This window comes from Cephus cinctus, unplaced genomic scaffold (genome assembly GCF_000341935.2).
Source record: "Cephus cinctus unplaced genomic scaffold, Ccin1 Ccin1_scaffold0886, whole genome shotgun sequence".
NCBI lineage: Eukaryota > Metazoa > Arthropoda > Insecta > Hymenoptera > Cephidae > Cephus > Cephus cinctus.
In genome coordinates this window covers 25,992-43,230 of record NW_014333465.1, presented here as the reverse complement: position 1 = coordinate 43,230, position 17,239 = coordinate 25,992, and the positions used below count along the sequence as shown (strand labels likewise).

At 35.1% G+C, this 17,239-nt stretch overlaps 3 protein-coding genes across 5 annotated transcripts; 1 reads left to right on the top strand and 2 right to left on the bottom strand.

Annotated features, from left to right (window-relative positions):
- The first annotated feature begins 2,612 nt into the window (after positions 1-2,612).
- Positions 2,613-3,710, top strand: LOC107271099. The gene is made up of 2 exons (XM_015746712.2): positions 2,613-2,714; positions 2,990-3,710. Exons 1-2 carry the CDS (start codon positions 2,613-2,615, stop codon positions 3,422-3,424), a joined length of 537 nt encoding a protein of 178 aa, XP_015602198.1. The 3' UTR covers positions 3,425-3,710.
- A 3,639-nt stretch (positions 3,711-7,349) lies between these two features.
- On the bottom strand, positions 7,350-11,492 carry LOC107271104 (kielin/chordin-like protein). 3 transcript variants are annotated; one of them, XM_015746718.2, is made up of 8 exons: positions 11,433-11,492; positions 10,323-10,501; positions 9,980-10,217; positions 9,807-9,913; positions 9,573-9,692; positions 8,727-8,873; positions 8,578-8,652; positions 7,350-8,480 (listed from the first exon to the last, which is right to left on the bottom strand). In XM_015746718.2, the coding sequence occupies exons 2-8, from the start codon at positions 10,405-10,407 to the stop codon at positions 8,320-8,322; spliced, it is 933 nt and encodes a 310-aa protein (XP_015602204.1). In that variant the 5' UTR covers positions 10,408-10,501; positions 11,433-11,492; the 3' UTR covers positions 7,350-8,319. The 3 variants fall into 3 exon arrangements, with proteins under 3 accessions (XP_015602204.1, XP_015602206.1, XP_015602205.1); XM_015746720.2 differs by having other exon boundaries at positions 7,350-8,485; positions 8,582-8,652; XM_015746719.2 differs by having other exon boundaries at positions 9,980-10,206; positions 11,433-11,489.
- On the bottom strand, positions 11,087-14,836 carry LOC107271103. Its single transcript, XM_015746717.2, has 8 exons — positions 14,701-14,836; positions 13,119-13,379; positions 12,773-13,010; positions 12,600-12,706; positions 12,366-12,485; positions 12,124-12,270; positions 11,976-12,050; positions 11,087-11,489 (listed from the first exon to the last, which is right to left on the bottom strand). The coding sequence occupies exons 2-8, from the start codon at positions 13,360-13,362 to the stop codon at positions 11,320-11,322; spliced, it is 1,101 nt and encodes a 366-aa protein (XP_015602203.2). The 5' UTR covers positions 13,363-13,379; positions 14,701-14,836; the 3' UTR covers positions 11,087-11,319.
- Between the last annotated feature and the right edge of the window lie 2,403 nt (positions 14,837-17,239).

Here is a 17,239-nt window from a genome sequence, read left to right as displayed (position 1 = left end):
TATTCGGACGTGGGAAAGTAGGTCCAGTTGAACGAGGTGGCCATCTTTGATTTGGCAAGGTAGCAGAAACTGCGGCTACGGCGCACAAGAGGGCGACAGCGACGAACAATTTCATGTTGATTATCTAAAAATATAAATCATATGTTAATTGTAATTGATTCAGGTAATTTATGTATATAAGAATGTAATTATCGATGATTCCGTTACAATAAATACCATCAAACTTCTAATTTAGCCAATTATATTTTGTATATATGAAGCTTGAAGAAATAAAAACAAATTTGCAAGAATATATCAAAGGAGTCTATTTTATTGAATTGTGTAAAACTGAATTTGTTGTAAGAATCTTCTACTACCAATTATCTGCAAATTATTATTTGTGCTGCAAATTACTACGTACCGTAGAGCTTCTCGAGAGAAGATTGGAGAGTGTATATATCTCTGGTCTCAAGCCCTGACTTATATATGCATTATTCAACGTTATAAGTAGACTTATCATTAAGTTTCGTGTACTGAATGAGCAACGCGAGATTATCCGGAACATTTTGTGCTGTGGGGGAAGCACCAAGCTACCGTATTTCAGTATCTCTTTCGTTTGTCTCGGCTTCTTGAAACTGGGAAAAATGTGTATACTTTCTGATAAGATGGCGAAATTATAGTCGAGAATTAGCTAGTAAATTACGAATACTTAACAAAGCATTTTATTTCTAAATTATATGATATAACCTATGGAGGAAATGCCAGAGGTTGCAATAGAGCTCAATGATTGGCCGATTAGTGAATAACAATAATCTACCAACAATTGGGTAGTCGGCATTGTATCGTCTTTAAACCAGTCTACGTATGGACCAGTCTAAGTACGGCAAATTAATAACATTAATAGATATTTTATCCATTACCACATAGATGAATATCTTAATTCAAATACTGTATAACCATGAGTCTTATTTCCGTTCTTGCATTCTTATTTTCCTCTTCATCTGCAAAGTAACAGAAGTAAATTCTATATGAAAATAAAAAGAAATATATCAATAAAATAATGTGTTGCCGATTCTACGTACCTACCAAAGCTATTAACAATTTTATTAATCAATAGTCACTGGAGACCAATTAGAGCTTTTAAACAGCTAATAGTATATCAGACGATTTATTGCGCCATTCAAAAGTTCATTATCGTGTACACAGAAAAAGAGAATTCCTGCATCAGCTGTGCATACGTCATAGTATCTTGATAACCAGTACAGGATTTTATAATTAATCCAGCACTGGTCTCCTCAGTGGGTGCCAGTAATTCGTTAATGCGCGATAATGACAACCATTACCTGTTCAACAACAAAAAATATGCCAAAGGTAAACACCGGCCTAACAATGGTGACCGATTATCAGTCAGACTTAGCAAATGATACTGGGCCAGCTGTGGCAGTCGATGGTTACCTTTACGGAAAAAATATTCTGTAAACATTATACAGTGAAACTTCGATAACTCGAATTTCAAAGAAACCGAAATATGCTTCGAGTTACAGTAGTTTCGATCTATGTAAATTAACTTTAAATTCTTCGAGGTTCGAGTTATCGAAATACCACTGCAGTAATATGAGAAATTTATATGGTCTTTATCTACATTGTTTTGCTGAGATTGTGAAAAAAGAAGCTTGGGAAGAAAACATCGGGCACGCATGTGCCTACTACTTCCGTCGTCGCTTCACTTTCATTAGTTATTTTTAATCGGCTCTTATTTAAAAACTAAGAACGTGCGTCCCACAAATAGTTTTGTGGTGCAAATAAATTCAGCTGTTCATTAGGGTTGACATGGTGGAAAAACTTTCAGGTGTAGAAATGAGATACAAATACGCAAACAGACAGGTGAAGTGTGTTAACAAGTAGTAGGCACAAGACTGACAGTTTAACAAATAGTTTCTTTTCAAGTATAAAGACATTAAAATTACAAGGAAATCCGATTAGTGTGACTCCTCTAATATTTAATAATGGATTCGTGAAGAATGTAGTAATTGTCTCTATTAATATAAAAATCTGTATCAGTTTGATTATATTTTTCTTTGTTCCTTCTTATCTATAACGTAACAGAAACGCATATACAATGCAAAGCTGAATTAAATAAAACTGTAAAATAATTTTCAGTTAATTTGCCTATCTTTCACTTATTAACAATTCCTCTTATCGATAATCGCTCGATACTAACTAGAAAATTGGAACAGCTATTAGTACAATGACACGATGCTGTGACGCTTGAATGTTGTCTCGTGTGCACAGCGAAAGGGGATTCCTGCATCTGAGATATGTACAGCCATATCTTTCCAATGAAACATCACACTGAAATGAATAAAAGGTAATCCCCGGAATGAATGTATGCTATTCGTTTCACTTTGCTATAAAAGCTGTTACGTTTCAACTTAGCAGCATTAACACAACCGCCTTCAGGGATGAACAGTGTGAATTAAACGAAGGTGAGGTTCAGTTATTATTTTAAAAGTTTTTATTGTACAGATAATAAGTTATGAAAATATTATAAGCCTATTAGATCTTAAGAATTTATTGATACTTATTAAATTTATTAAAAACATATTATTAATAATTTCAGATAATATACAATGATGAAAGCAACCGCTCTAATTATATGTGCCTTTGTGGCGGTGGGTTTCGCTGAATCTTCTCTTGGATTAGATGATGAATCAAGGGGACCCATTCCTTATGTGGTAAGTTTTGGTAAATAGTTATTATTGAACTTGTAGAACACCCGCATAATGTACCTTGATAATTATAGATTACACAATGTGATATAGTATAGTAAGCATCAACGATGTGCTGAAGTGAAGTTGTAGGTCGTTCGGTGCTGGGCTATAGGCTGTACTTTAAAGCACCGTTGAGTTTCCCTATACATGTAGAGTCCTTATCATAGTGAAAACAGAAAAACAGAAGAAATATTTAAATAATGGTTTATTTAACTTTTTTTTTAATAGGATGATATATCTGCACCAATACAACATCGTTTCGTAAAGATGGCAACGTTGATCTCAGCGTTGGAGGTCAAAAGCTTCCCGGAAGGAGAGTTGAACCCACAGTCGGTCTTTCCGGTACATACCGCTTCCGTAGATCACCTGAGCCTCAAGGATCATTGAGTGCTACATATGTGAAACCGCTTGATGGACCGGAGCGACGACCAACCTACAACTTTGATTATAATAACAGACTCGGATCATTGAGTGGTACATTTTCAAAACCGTTTGGTGGACCTGAACGACGTCCAACCTACAACTTTGATTATAATCACAGACTTGTTAATCGTAAAGATGGCAACATTGATCTCAGTGTTGGAGGTCAGAAACTCCCTGGAAGGAGAGTAGAGCCCACAGTCGGTCTTTCCGGTACATTCCGCTTCCGTAGATCATTTGATTCCGAAAATTGATGTCACGGACTATTCAGGGCTCAACTCGATGAGACATTTTGTCATTGATCTTTCAATATCCAGTACCAACATCGTAGAACAAGAATTGTGGCATTAACAATACTAGAATACAAAGGTACTGTTACTGCAAGCTCTGTTTCGCGACTTCTTTTCTTGCAGATTGATGTTGTAATAAAAGAGGCATATGTTAGGCATAAGTAATAAAATCAAGTAATCGTAGTAAAATGTGAATAATTCAAAGATTAAATAATTTATATTTTCTAATAAAATTGATTTCGAAACAGTATTTGTTATTTTATTCTTGCTACATATTTTTAAATCCGTATGTGTATATAGTTATGTTACAAAGCCGCAGATCAGGACTCTATTATGTGACACTCTTCAAGTTCTTTAACGTAGTATTTCGAATACTTGCACAGCTGTCATACTTTTATTTATTGATGGTATTGAAATACATATTAGAATACTCTTCATAATGTTATTGACAATTACTGCGGCAACTGAAGATAATGAGTCAATGTATTAGGTGTATGCAAAAGTTTTAGTTTTTTTTCGGCGCTCTTGTGTAATTACTTTTAATTCAAATTCTGTCTTGCCCTTTTGTGTTTCTGTACAGTTGGTATAGAACTTTACTACAAACAACGTCTTACGATTCAATTGTGCGCATAAGCTTAAAAATAACAGTGAACACAATGAGCGACGAAAAGTTGTATATTCGACATTGTATTCGATACGAGTTTGAACAGGGCAAAAATATTGCTAAAGCATGGTAATCGATTTGCTCTGTCCTTGGTGAAAATTGTGTGTCCATAATAGATACTGACGAATTTGAAGCACTGTTAAGTAACAACCCTTTCCAGACGCAACAGGAACTTGCAACACAGCTTGGCATTGACGAGTCAACAGTTTCGAGACGACTGTATGGAATGAGGAAAATCCACAAGTTCGAAAAGTGGGTACCGTATGAATTATCCCAAGAGGGCCGGATTAAGCACATGCGTTTCACTACTATCCAGACAGCGTAAAAGGATTTCTTATGGAAAATTGTTACCGGCGACGAAAAGTGGATAACATACGATAATCCTAAACACGAACGCTCGTGGGTGGACCCCGATCAGCCGTCTACGTCAATTGCAAGACCGAACATCCATGGAAAAAAAAATTCTTCTTTGCATCTGTTGGGATATCCAAAGCGTTATTTATTAGCCGAACGCTAAAGTCTTCAAGTAAATACATTGGCTAATAAACTCGAAAAAAAAATACCATTTACTGGGCGAGGATGTCGCAAAGTCATTTTGTTGCATAACGCTAGGCCGCACGTTGCTGAAAGTTTTCAACAAACTATCATAAACTTAGTCTGGGAAGTTCTGACTCATCTATTCCGATCAATGCACCACGATTTAGCTGGTCGCCGCTTTAAAAATGTTGCAGAGATAAAGAAATGACTCGATAACTTCATTGCCTCCAAACCAGTCTCCTTTTTTCGTGAAGGAATCCGAAGATTACTCAACAAGTGGCAGAAAGTCTTAGATAATGAGAGAAAATATTTTGATGATTGATATGCAATCGATACTTTATATGGAATTAAATAAAAATAACAAAAAAGGACTAAAACTTTTGCATACACCTAATAATTTCCAAGGTAAAATGAATAATGGGTAGTCCAATAGTACTGAATAACTCTGTCATATAGTCAATGTGTGTTTGACAAGGCCACCTGTACACACAACACACATGTTCACGCAGCCTATTTCTGCGATCGCAAATGGTTGTGACACGTATTAAATATGCTTACGTCTCTCCTATAGTATGTCTAAAAAACGCAAAGCTATTCAGATAACGAATGACTCTGCGGCGCAGTAGACTCGCTACACATATCGGGGGAATCCCTGGAATTTAAACAAAACAAGAGTTCTCCAAGTACGATAAACTCTGTTAATATTGCTACGCTGTAGGAGATCGGGGATTTTTAGTCTGAACGTTTACACTAAAGTTTTGTAATACAAGAGATCGATTCCAGAGAAAAAACATGCATGCAGTTGAATACATCGATAAGAAACAACGATGATCGAAGGACGTTGGTAATTTCTTACTTATCAATGTTCGGCATCTTGTATACGATACTGGCGACTTCTATCTAAAGAAATTGGTTTATTTTTACTTATAATCATTCGCGTCCTCTGCTATACATAGGATACGTTCTTCTACCAGTAGACAAAAGTGAGTGATAACCTTCTATGTATGTCAGAATTACATTTGAATCGTACTCATGAAAAATGTTTGACGTAAATATAATCCCCGAAAAAACACTTACGTGTAAAAAACTACGCTAAATACAGGAGTGCTGTGAATTCCTCTAAAAAAAAGTATTGAAATCTTATTATTAATGACAAGTACATAAGTCACTACATGTTTGCCTATTATATGATCTAGCACTGGCCCATCATTTTAATTGTATTTTCAAAATTTCCTATAATGTTTTCGCTACTCTTTTACATTACTACTGCTTCCCGTATTTAATTACGATTTAATGGTCATTTAATAATTATTAAAACTTCAGGTGATTCCTTATCGAGTACTACTTGGTGGGTCCGTACATTTCTTAATATAAATTTGCGTTCATTATGCCAGTCATTAAACTCAAAATGTATAGTATATTAACTCGTCAAAGATAATCTCTGTAAAAGCTTAATAACAAACATATAGTATTAGAGTACTATTAGTACGTTCAAAGTAAGTACTTTGAAATTCCTGGCATAAACCCGTCAAGCGGTACTCGATAAGGAATCATCTAAAATTTTAATAATTATTAAATGACCATTAAATCATAATTAAATACGGGAAGCAGTAGTAATGTAAAAGAGATATAGAAATTTTTGAAAGTACAATTAAAATGATCGGCCAGTGCTAGATCATATAATAGGGAGATATGTAGTGATTTATGTACTTGGCATTAGTAATGTGATTTCAATATTTTTTGTTAGAGGAATTCACAGCACTCCTGTACTTGGCGTAGTTTCTTACACGTAAGTGTTTTTTTAGGGATGTTCTCTTACTTATGTGTTATGCAGTTATAAAGTCTGCTTTTGTGATATTAAATAATAAAATACATAAATAATAACCAATTTGAGACACATTAACATAAATACAGTCGGTCCACAAGTAAAGTAACCTTAAAGTGACAGATGGAAACACATGTTTCCTACGAGCAACTTCTGCAGTAAAATATTTCAATTGCTAATGCTCTTTTACCAAAAGTAATGAATGGTTTTCTATTAGTTTGCTACACATTATCCTTGACAAAAAGCATTGGTGACTAGAAACTTTATTACTCGTACTTGTATCGCATTCCTACATCCGTCACTTTAAGTTATTTTGCTCGTGGACCGACTATACAACATAACCTGAAAAATCTGAAAAAAAAGAAAATTATATTTAATGCGAAAAGGACATATTAACAACGTAAATATGATTTTGTTAATATAAAATAATAATTGTATATTACTTTATAATTTTATATTAATACTAATAATTTTATATTAATTTTACCTATCTCATCTCACACATTTAAATACTCATCATTTTTGAGCCCATCATATAACTGTAGAAATAATAATATCCAGACACATCTAAATGCAATTCAATTCATACTTCAGATTTCAATCATATCTGAAAAAAGAAAATTATGTTCAATACCAAAAAAATATATGACCCACCTATTACGTACTTACCCATCTCACTCCTTTTCTTTAATTCTTTCAATGACAGCGCTCTTACTCGATTTACGACAGTTTCACACACTTCATCGATCAATGAACACATCGGAAAAGGGACAGCAATGCTATAATCGAAACGTCAATAAAAACCTGGCATGGTTTTTTGAAGAAAGGAAAGGAAATTAAAGCAAAACAATTAAAGCAAAAGATTGGAGGTCCGTTTGCGCTGCAGCGCTTGGAATACAAATTTATTATCCTACTGTACAATTATAATACAAAATTAGATAATCATGATGTCTTCGACAACTAATTTATCCATCAAACTACTCCAAATATATTATATTCCAAATTCCATATGCTAACTTTAACACTTCGCACTCAACACTCTAAAATGATCAAAATAAAGTTCTAAAAAGTTATCTCTTCATCGTCAAGCACAAATAACGTATACTGACATTATCCAAAGGATCATTGAATTACTTTATTAAAATTTATTAGCAGAAAATTAATGTCCGTAAACCCGGTAAAAATCTGACACACATATACTTTCCACAAAACTCATACTCTCTTGTATATCATCCGTCTTATTTATTTCACTGAACCTACTTTACCGTTTTCATTCAATAATATAATCTTTTATATTCCTCAAATCGAACACTTTTTATTTATTAAATCATCATCACAATCGTAACCGCAATCATCACAACCCCGATCTGTGAAACCAATGGCATGAACTGCATTCTCTCCGAAACAGAAACTTCAGCTAGAACTGAGCGATTCACTGTTGACGAACACCGACATCCAATGAGCACTTCGAAAAAGCGAGAACAATGCTACAATCGGAACTTCGATAAAAACCAGACATAGTTTTTCTAGAAAAGGAGACTCCAGGTCAAAGTATGTGATTTTATTGATACAACTGATGAGACTGTATGGAGTTAGCAGAATGTCCAGTAGTTATTACGGTAAGCGAAGTGCACTGTGTATAAGAAACTCAAAAGAAGTAATAGAAAGTATAGGTATTCCTTTCCTGTTTATGTTTTGATATTCTCTAATTTTGTACACACTATTACGAATACGATCATTGGTGTATAATAAATATTAATATTAGTAGCTCAGTAATGTGTGATTGACAAGTCTACCTTAAGTTCTTCCCTACTAATATATATATTTTAAGAGTTAATTTCTACCAGTAGCAAGGTTGCAGTCACTAAGGCGTCGACACGTTGGTGTAGGTGGTACTTCGCAGACGCATCTCACGCAGACCGAAGTATAATCTGTACCTTGATTAATCTCGTCCCCGAGATTCATGGTCAGGTTGCCGAAATTGCAGGTCATATCTTTTAGAAAAGAGGGAAAAAATAAACAATTGAATTGAACGATTAACTTTCCAAGGATATCCAATTGCATTAATCTGGTAGAAGAAATGAAATTTACCTTTTTTGCCGGGACAGTCTTCTCCAGAGGATGGGGATCCACTTGGATTCGGTATTACAGTATCGTTCGCGTTTTCTAAAATACAAAAACATTATACACAACAATTATGGACACTCTATTGATTTTTTATCTTATTGAGAAAAACTTACGACATCGCCAAGCTCGACTACAACTGGTAGCAGGATTTTGATCAGCATAATATATTGGAATACATTTCTTGGCAATATCTTGACTATGATACAAATCAGTACTACACGTGGTTCTCGGCATTATGCAGAATGGCTCAATATTTCGACCTGAATAACCAAAGTTGACAAATTAAAAAAATATAATAGAGCGATTGGAAATGACTCCACGTCTTAAAAAGTGCGCCTTGCAATCAAGAGACTCGGTCGAGTCTCGCGCCAAGTACAGGCAACTGGCTGTACAGGGCACAGCTCGCAGAGACTCTTTACTTGAGTCAACTCTTATACCTGTGTTTAGAACGAAATATCTTATTAACCACGTGCATTTCTTGACATAAATTTGCGTTCATTATGCCAGTCATTAAGCTCAAAACCAATGTCAACTTTCTATATACAGCTTATTAACAATAACTCGTCGAAAATAATCACGGTAAAAGCTTAATAATAAACATATAGTTTTAGGATACTATTAGTACGTTCAAAGTAAGTACTTTGGAATTCCTGGCACGGACCCGCCAAGTAGTACTCGATAAGGAATCACCTAAAGTTTTATTAATTATTAAATAACCATTAAATCATAATCAACTACGGGAAACAGTAGTAATGTAAAAGAGTAGTGAAAACGTTATAAGAAATTTAAAAAAATACAATTAAAATGATGGGCCTAGATCATATAATAGGCAAACATGGAGTGACTTATGTACTTGGCCTCCATAATCTGATATCAATACTTTTTATTAGAGGAATACACAACACTCCTGTACTTGGCGTAGGTTTTTACACGTAAGTTTTTTGGGGGATTGTAAATACCTGTATAGCCTTCCTGACACGTGCACCTCTTCCATGGCTCATTCTTTGGTGTGAAGAATTCTCCATCCTTGTACGTTACACCATCCACAACGCACTTTGGAATCTCCGATTCATTTTTAGCTACGATAAAAGAAAGACCATTACTCTGTCTTCATTCGCAGTGATAGCAGACATCTTTCTGGTATCAAAATAATATGAGAACATATTCAAATAAGCAGATAATATATTACTCACGACAAGTTAACGGCCCTGGACAACATTGACTTAAGTTACGTTTCATGTAACAACCTGTGTCGATAGGACCGTTAAAACAGTCGACGACTGCGCATACGAAACGTCCTCTGTAAATTAATTTTAATTAATCACACGTGAAAATTAAATTGTTCAGACAAATAATTCTTACTTACGAATTTGTTTCGTTTGTGCAGAAACATCCTACGTTGCAAGGATCCTTATCTTGGGCTCTGAGACGTTCTCCAAATTCATAGCTGTTACGCTTAATGTAACACTTATTTTTTGATCTAGCATTTAAATGGTCACAATTGTATTTGTAGGCACAATAATCTCCTTCGTTCTTGTACAGAGGAGTACATCCGACATCCTCGTAATACATCAGTGGTCCTGGGCACTGCACCTGAGAACAATCTTCAATTTCTTTCTGTGAAACTCGTTTCTTTTTAACATACAATCGCACAGGTGAGGCTTGCAATTAAATGTACTGCACTATTAACCAACTAGTTAATGACTCACCCTGCTTGTTCTCCCCAGTCGAAGCAAAGACAACGAAACAGAAAAATACTTGGAGAAGGAGGAAAGTTCTGCCATGTGCGTCCATGATCTGGCTGATGTTCACATTGAAGCGCACAGAACTGCACCTGCATCTTTTATACGAACTTTTGATGTGGTTGGAGAAGTGGAGATGAAATGTGCTAAAAGTGGAAAGATATTAGTGTTTCTTTTATCCAGGTGGAGATCGATGTCATACGAATACTGGGAATCTCACTGGAGACTTTAAGACTATTGCGTTTTAGCTATGAGATATATTTTCCTTTTACTCGTCTAATCAAATTAAAATGCAAACCGTAGATGCACATCGGTTAAAACTATGAATCTTAGATTTAGTGCGCAGTTTGAGGGCAGTTGATATTAATTTTATTATCAGTACGAACGAACGTGCTAACTGCTTTCGTGAGTTTTTACAATTTTACCTGAGAAGCGAGTCTAAAATTATACGAAAAAGGAGATCACAGTCAATATGTTCAAAGGTTTACCGACTATTTTCGAATCAGGAAAAGGAACGTTTAAGTAAAAAAGTCAATTACATTTTAAAGTCATGCGCATATTGTCTAACTGTTTGTTTTTTAGTCTAAAGGTTATCGAAAAAAATTAATTTTGAATCCATCCTGACATAAGCTGATGGGCGATTCGATGAAGTTTAAGCGACAATGAAAAATAAACAATTCTGCAAAAAAAGATATCTGCAGGGTGGGGTTCTCCCAAATAAAAAATTCAAGTACAATGACGAGTCCTGCACACTCATGCCAGAACAAATCTGTCAAGAGGAACCAGTATATTTATTTATTGCTTATGTTTTAATATTCTTCGTTTTTTGGCTTCTAATAAATATATAAATATTCGTAGCTCCGTCAAATTTCGCTAACAAATTCACTCAAAGTTCCTCTTTACTTCTCAAGCTTTAAATAGCATTCAAAAACTCTCTGTAATATATGTATATCCAAAGTCATTTTCAAGCCGGAGAATTATTTGCAGAATTGCATTCATTATCATTAAGACGTTTACACGTTGGTGTAGGTGGTACTTCGCAGACGCATCTCACGCAGACCGAAGTGTAGTCTGTACCTTGATTAAGCTCGTCCCCGAGATTCATGGTCAGGTTACCAAATTTGCAGGTCAGATCTTATAGACAAAGAGAAAAGAAAATCAATACAATTGCTAATAACATTCAACTGCCTTAAACCTTTTACTGTCACGGCCGATCGGCACATATACGCTTCTAAAAATAGATATATCGGCCTGTGGCAATAATGGTACTTCGCCATACAAGCGCATAAAAGCCAATATTATGAGTAGGCTGTGAAGTGAGTCACGCGAGCTGCACGCGTACCACTGTGGTACGAGTGCAGCGTACTCGTAATGTTCGCTTCCACGCACGAGTATCGCACACTACTTTATGTAATAAATGCAGGAAAATTGCTACTTTATGTGGGGGCCGAGCGTGGCATAAAGTGACGTTTTCGGTGTGCGCATGTACAGAGTATTTATGCAACGCCTTCTCGAAAAACGTTACATTATATCACACCCGGCCCCCACATAAAGTAGCACTTTAAATGCATGCATTACATATGTTAAAAGTGTTAATCAAATAGAACAAATGGAATTTACCTTTTCCACCAGAACAGTTTTCTTCATGGGGTGTGGGTCCATTTGGATTTGGTATTACAGTATCGTTCGCGTTTTCTAAAATACAAAAATATCATACACAACAATTATGGACACTCGATCGATTTATTATCTTCTGAAGAAAACTTACGGCAGCGCCAAGATGGGCTACAGCTGGTAGCAGGATTTTGATCTGACTCATATATTGGGGCACATTTATTGGCAATGTCTTCATTATAATATATGTCTGTACTGCATCTGCTACTCGTTGTTATACAGAACGGTTCAACGTTATCACCTGAATAATCATAGTTGGAGAATTTAGGAAATTTATAACAAGGTGCTTGGAAATAACCTCAGATCTTAATAAGTCCGCCTTGCAATCATAAATACCCGTATAGCCTTCCCGACACGAGCATCTTTTTCGTGGCTCATTCTTTGGTTTGAAGAATTCTCCTCCCTTGTACGTCACACCATCCACAACGCACTCTGGAATCTTCGATCCATTTTTAGCTACAATAAAAGAAACATCATTATTAATTTTTTATTCCAAGTGATATAAGACGTTTTTCTTGTATCAAGGTGGTACGATAATATATTCAAATAAGCAAGTCATACATTACTCACGACAAATTACTGATCCTGGACAACATTGACTAACGTTACGATCCAGGTAACAGCCGTCGTCAACAGGGGGAAAGAAACAGTCGGCAATTGCGCAAACGAAGCGTGCTCTGTAAATTGATATTATTTAATCCCACATGCCAATTAAATTGTTCGGAATTGAAATTCTCACGTACGAAGTAGTTCCATTGCCGCAGTAACATGCAAGATTACAAGGGCTGTTATCATCGTACCCGTAAGGTTCGTCAATTTCGTAGCTTCTGTGCTTTATATAACACTTATTTCGTGATCTAGCATTTAGATGGTCACAATTGTATTTGTAGGCACAACAATCCCCTTTGTTCTTGTACACAGGAATGCATTCCACATCCTCGTAGTACGTCAGTGGTCCTGGGCACAGTACCTGAGAACAATCTTCAATTTCTTTCTGTGAGACTCGTTTCTTTTTAATATACAGTCGCACAGGTGAGGCTTCCAATTAAATTTGTTACTGCCCTACTAACCAACTAATTAATGACTCACTCTGCTTGTTCTCCCCAGTCGAAGCGAAGACAACGAGACAGAAAAATATTTCGAGCAGGAGGAAAGTTCTGCCGCGTCCGTCCATGATTTGGCAGATGTTCATATTGAAGCGCACAGAACTGTACCTCCACCTTTTATATGAATCTGTGATACGTATAAAAGAGGGGATAAGTCGAAGGATGTCAGTGTCGCTCATATACGAAGAGTAAATGATAGGACATAGATTCCAGGAAGCCCATTGCATAATTCAAGATGTATTTGCTAAAAAAAAAAGAGAACAACATTTTGATTAAGAAAATTTATGTTTTATCACCTTATGATATTAAATACAAACGATAGATTCACATTATTATACAACAGTGGATCTTATGTTTATCAGTTGCAACTGCAACACGTCACTGTGCAGTTGCAATTACATCTGATGATTTTATCTCAATTCCTGAGAAAAATGCAAAATTGTCACTTTATCGTTGCAATGAAATTAACAGCTCTTCTTTGTTAAATGGGTCGTCGACCGAATATCACATCCGTTTAATGATTTCCGTATGCTTTGCAATTGACAATGGATATTGTCAGGAGGAACCCGTTCTTCCCAAGGCTCTTGTCAAGATTATCTTTATGGAAATTAGTCAAGTTGCATTGCCTGTGTCCGGGTGACTTAAATTGTTTAATCGTTTTGTTAGGGACAATGTTAAACGCAAGTGCACCATTGTGACATCGAGAAAATAAATGACTACGTATACATATTGAATTATGGAGAAATAAAAATCGTTTCTTGTTACCGACCTTATTGATCTGGAACCATGAAACTGTAATAAATCAATGCATACTTCATGTCTGACTGTACTTCATCCTCTACTATGTATTATAATCAGGTGTAATTATAAGTTTTAACTTGACCAAATAGACGGTTCAAAAATATATTTTTATTCTCTGCACGACGACAGATATTAACACTTTCTTTACGGCAGTCCGCTCCGCAAAGCTGACGCGACTGAACGGGGTACTACGCCGCGAAGTGTACACATTGCGCGTCGGTAAACTAGTTTTCGACGTACTTCGTTAAGTTTTACATAACGACATATTTTGAGACTTTGAAATTATTATGAATAATAATACGATTTAATTGAATAAATTTTCAGTAATTTAATTCAGAATGATACATTTTAAAACAAGGGTCGACACACAGGTCATCGCGCGGATGCCCGATATATCCGACGCTCGTAATGAAAGGTTTAATCCATCTGTGCAATCGCTCTGTGGATAATGTGCAGAAGATGATTTGCTTCAATTATTTTTCAACGTAATATTGACAATTTAAAAAAACCACTTCCCATTACACCACATTTTCATTACCATTTGAATAAATTAATTTTTTCTCAGGTGTATCAGTATTATGACAATTAATATAGACGTCATCAAAAGAAAACATATAATTTCTTACAAGCTTCAGTATTATGTAGTCGTTATTTGCAAAATTAAAACCTGGAATTCCCCTGAGCATCTTCCTATTCCATTATTCCTGATTGCGTCATGAAAAATGTCAACTTGAGACCTGCAAATGTATTTGAAATATCATTACCTGTCAGTATGACGAGCCGACTGGAGGACGTTATTATCAATATAATTAAAGAACTGAAATTTCTGTATGATAAGGGTGATCCAGAGTTTATCAATATCGCCAATGAGAAGACTCATAAGTTGCATGAACTTTTTGGTGAAATCTGAAAAACGAACAGTATCGATTTACCAGGTATGTAATCATATCGAGTTTACACATTTTAGCATTCCTATTGGCCTTGTCAGGTATGCGCGAGTTTTTCACGGGTTGTTTGGGCTTGCTAGCTGATAAGGAATATTTTCACGCATACCACGGCCATCAAAATAGGAATGTATTATATATTTATATAAAGATAACACACAGCTAAAAATACGGAGAAGCGATGGTTGAGTTTCTCGACATGTTCAGTCGGTAAAACAGGAGGACGACTCAATACGTAACATCAGGTATCTTTTTCTTCTCCTTACAGTTTCCTTCTCATAGATGATATGCGTCAGGTGTCATAAAATTAAGAAGAGATTCCCGTTAGAGATTCAGAGTTGTACCAAATGTGCTGAGTCGCTTCGGACAAACCAACACTGCCGGACTGACTGCTTGGGATAAATTTCGATATGTGCCAGTAAGACTTATAATTGCAAAAGTGAATCTTGATAAAATTGTCGTTATTACAAGATGTGCTAGGTCTAACAAGGGAAAAGAAACGTTATTAGTAAATTCTCAGCAATTCTCTACGGTGAAGGAAACGTAGCTATAATGATGAATACGGGTGCTTTATGACGAATTAAAGAAAATAATTAAAAAAAGAGAAAATAATCGATTTCCTTGTAAAATAACAAATTTTTATTCACACATTGCATGTTACAACGTAATAGTCTTATACTATTTGATATTCTCTCTCTAAATTAGTTATACTCATTTAGCCATCAATGAAATCAATATTTTTAGATTATCTGATGTTCCTCATTATAACTCTATTAGGAATTGTATCGTTAATTAAAAACTTCAGCCTTGGGTCCACTTAGAAATAAGTAAATTTTATCGGCCAAGTGTAGGATCAAATCCTGCTTTACCTGCACTTGTATTATAATTGGCCATAGTTTTTATCATAGAATCTTTCTTAGATGAATTAACAGTAATATATGGTCTTTTGAAGTTATTCCACCGCCGTATCAGAAAGGATATCTTCGACTTCTGGAGTACGGCGATGACGCTGCAAATAATCATAACATTATGGTAAAACGTATTTGTAAAACGTGTCCTAGGAATAATAATATACACATATAACTATTGTATTTAACAGTCGCGTCAGCTTTTATAAAACTAGTACTCGGGTGGGGATTTGAATGCAATATATTTATTAATGCAATATATTGATGACCAATGCCAAAATATTATTTTGAACGGCGAATTATTGTTGTTTATGTATATAGCTCAAAGAATTAATTTGTTTTACCGCTTTAATTTATTATTAATTAATAAATGAATGATGCCAAAAGAAAATTATTAAAGTTTTGGCGCAAAAAATGAAAGGCATGAGGTCCTATAATCTGTTCATAGGAATTGGGAACTTAATGTTACAATCTGTGTCAGAAAATTATTACATAGAAATGATTCATTACACAATAAAATATACTTACAGGGCGACCCCAAGGTCCGGAAGGTATTCTAGGGTTAAATGGTCCCTGACCAGGAAATGATGGAAATTTTCCGACCCCTGGGCGCGGATTTGATACCGGCGGAACATATGCACTTGTAAAAGCAGTCAAAGCTATGAGAAGCAACAGGATAGAGATGATACTTTTCATCTTGAATAATCTGTAAAAAGGCAATAAATTATTATTCCTTGTTGGTGCTCACTTTGTAATCTATATAATATAGACGCTAAATAAATTTACTGCGAGCTTATTTAATTACGTTGCCAAACGTATGCACTGGCCTTCAACGAAAGAGAAATTATTTTGCACATACATCATTGTCAAAACGCAAATGGAGACTATTTGGAAAAAATACTAATGTGTCAGTTACATATGGAAATTGATCTTTAGAACTTTTCTAGACGAACTGATAAATTAATTGTGTTGAAAATAGAGAAAAATCGTTTTCCAGCAATAAATAAAGTATTAATGTTCCCTGAAATCCAATTACTTTCGATTTTGAAATAATGCATTTGCATGATTTTTTTAAATGCAAAACGCGTAAAACGCGACTACACAGTTCCTACACAATTATATTTCAAAGGAAATCTTTTTATTTCAATGTTTCAATATCATCTAACATTTTTTGAATCTAGTCACATGAGATCACTTATTATTAATTTTATCATTACCTGGTCACCCGGATGTTCTTGTACGTTCGCTGTAGAATTTAATGTTTCGGAACAGCGTTGAGCGTAGCTTTTATACTCAATACGATTTCGTTCATTACATTCCACTAATTGCAAGAAGTTGTGATTTACAAGTAACTCAAATATATATACATAATTGGGAATCACCGAGTACATTTGCTATCTTCTTTCTCTTTTTGTTAACAGTGTCGCATTCATTCGTAAACGCCACACAAC

Bases quoted from the DNA above. Each gene is read 5' to 3' on its own strand.
- LOC107271099 (XM_015746712.2), top strand. From the start codon at position 2,613: ATGAAAGCAACCGCTCTAATTATATGTGCCTTTGTGGCGGTGGGTTTC. The intron at 2,715-2,989 runs GTAAGTTTTGGT...GGATGATATATC, and splicing joins GGGGACCCATTCCTTATGTG to TGCACCAATACAACATCGTT.
- LOC107271103 (XM_015746717.2), bottom strand. From the start codon at position 13,362: ATGCAATGGGCTTCCTGGAATCTATGTCCTATCATTTACTCTTCGTAT. The intron at 13,011-13,118 runs GTGAGTCATTAA...AAGAAATTGAAG, and splicing joins GACTGGGGAGAACAAGCAGA to ATTGTTCTCAGGTACTGTGC. The intron at 11,490-11,975 runs GTAAATTCCATT...TTTGTCTATAAG, and splicing joins AAACTGTTCTGGTGGAAAAG to ATCTGACCTGCAAATTTGGT.
- LOC107271104 (XM_015746718.2), bottom strand. From the start codon at position 10,407: ATGGACGCACATGGCAGAACTTTCCTCCTTCTCCAAGTATTTTTCTGT. The intron at 8,653-8,726 runs GTAAGTTTTTCT...TTTGTATTTTAG, and splicing joins TAGTCGAGCTTGGCGATGTC to AAAACGCGAACGATACTGTA. The intron at 8,481-8,577 runs GTAAATTTCATT...CTTTTCTAAAAG, and splicing joins AGACTGTCCCGGCAAAAAAG to ATATGACCTGCAATTTCGGC.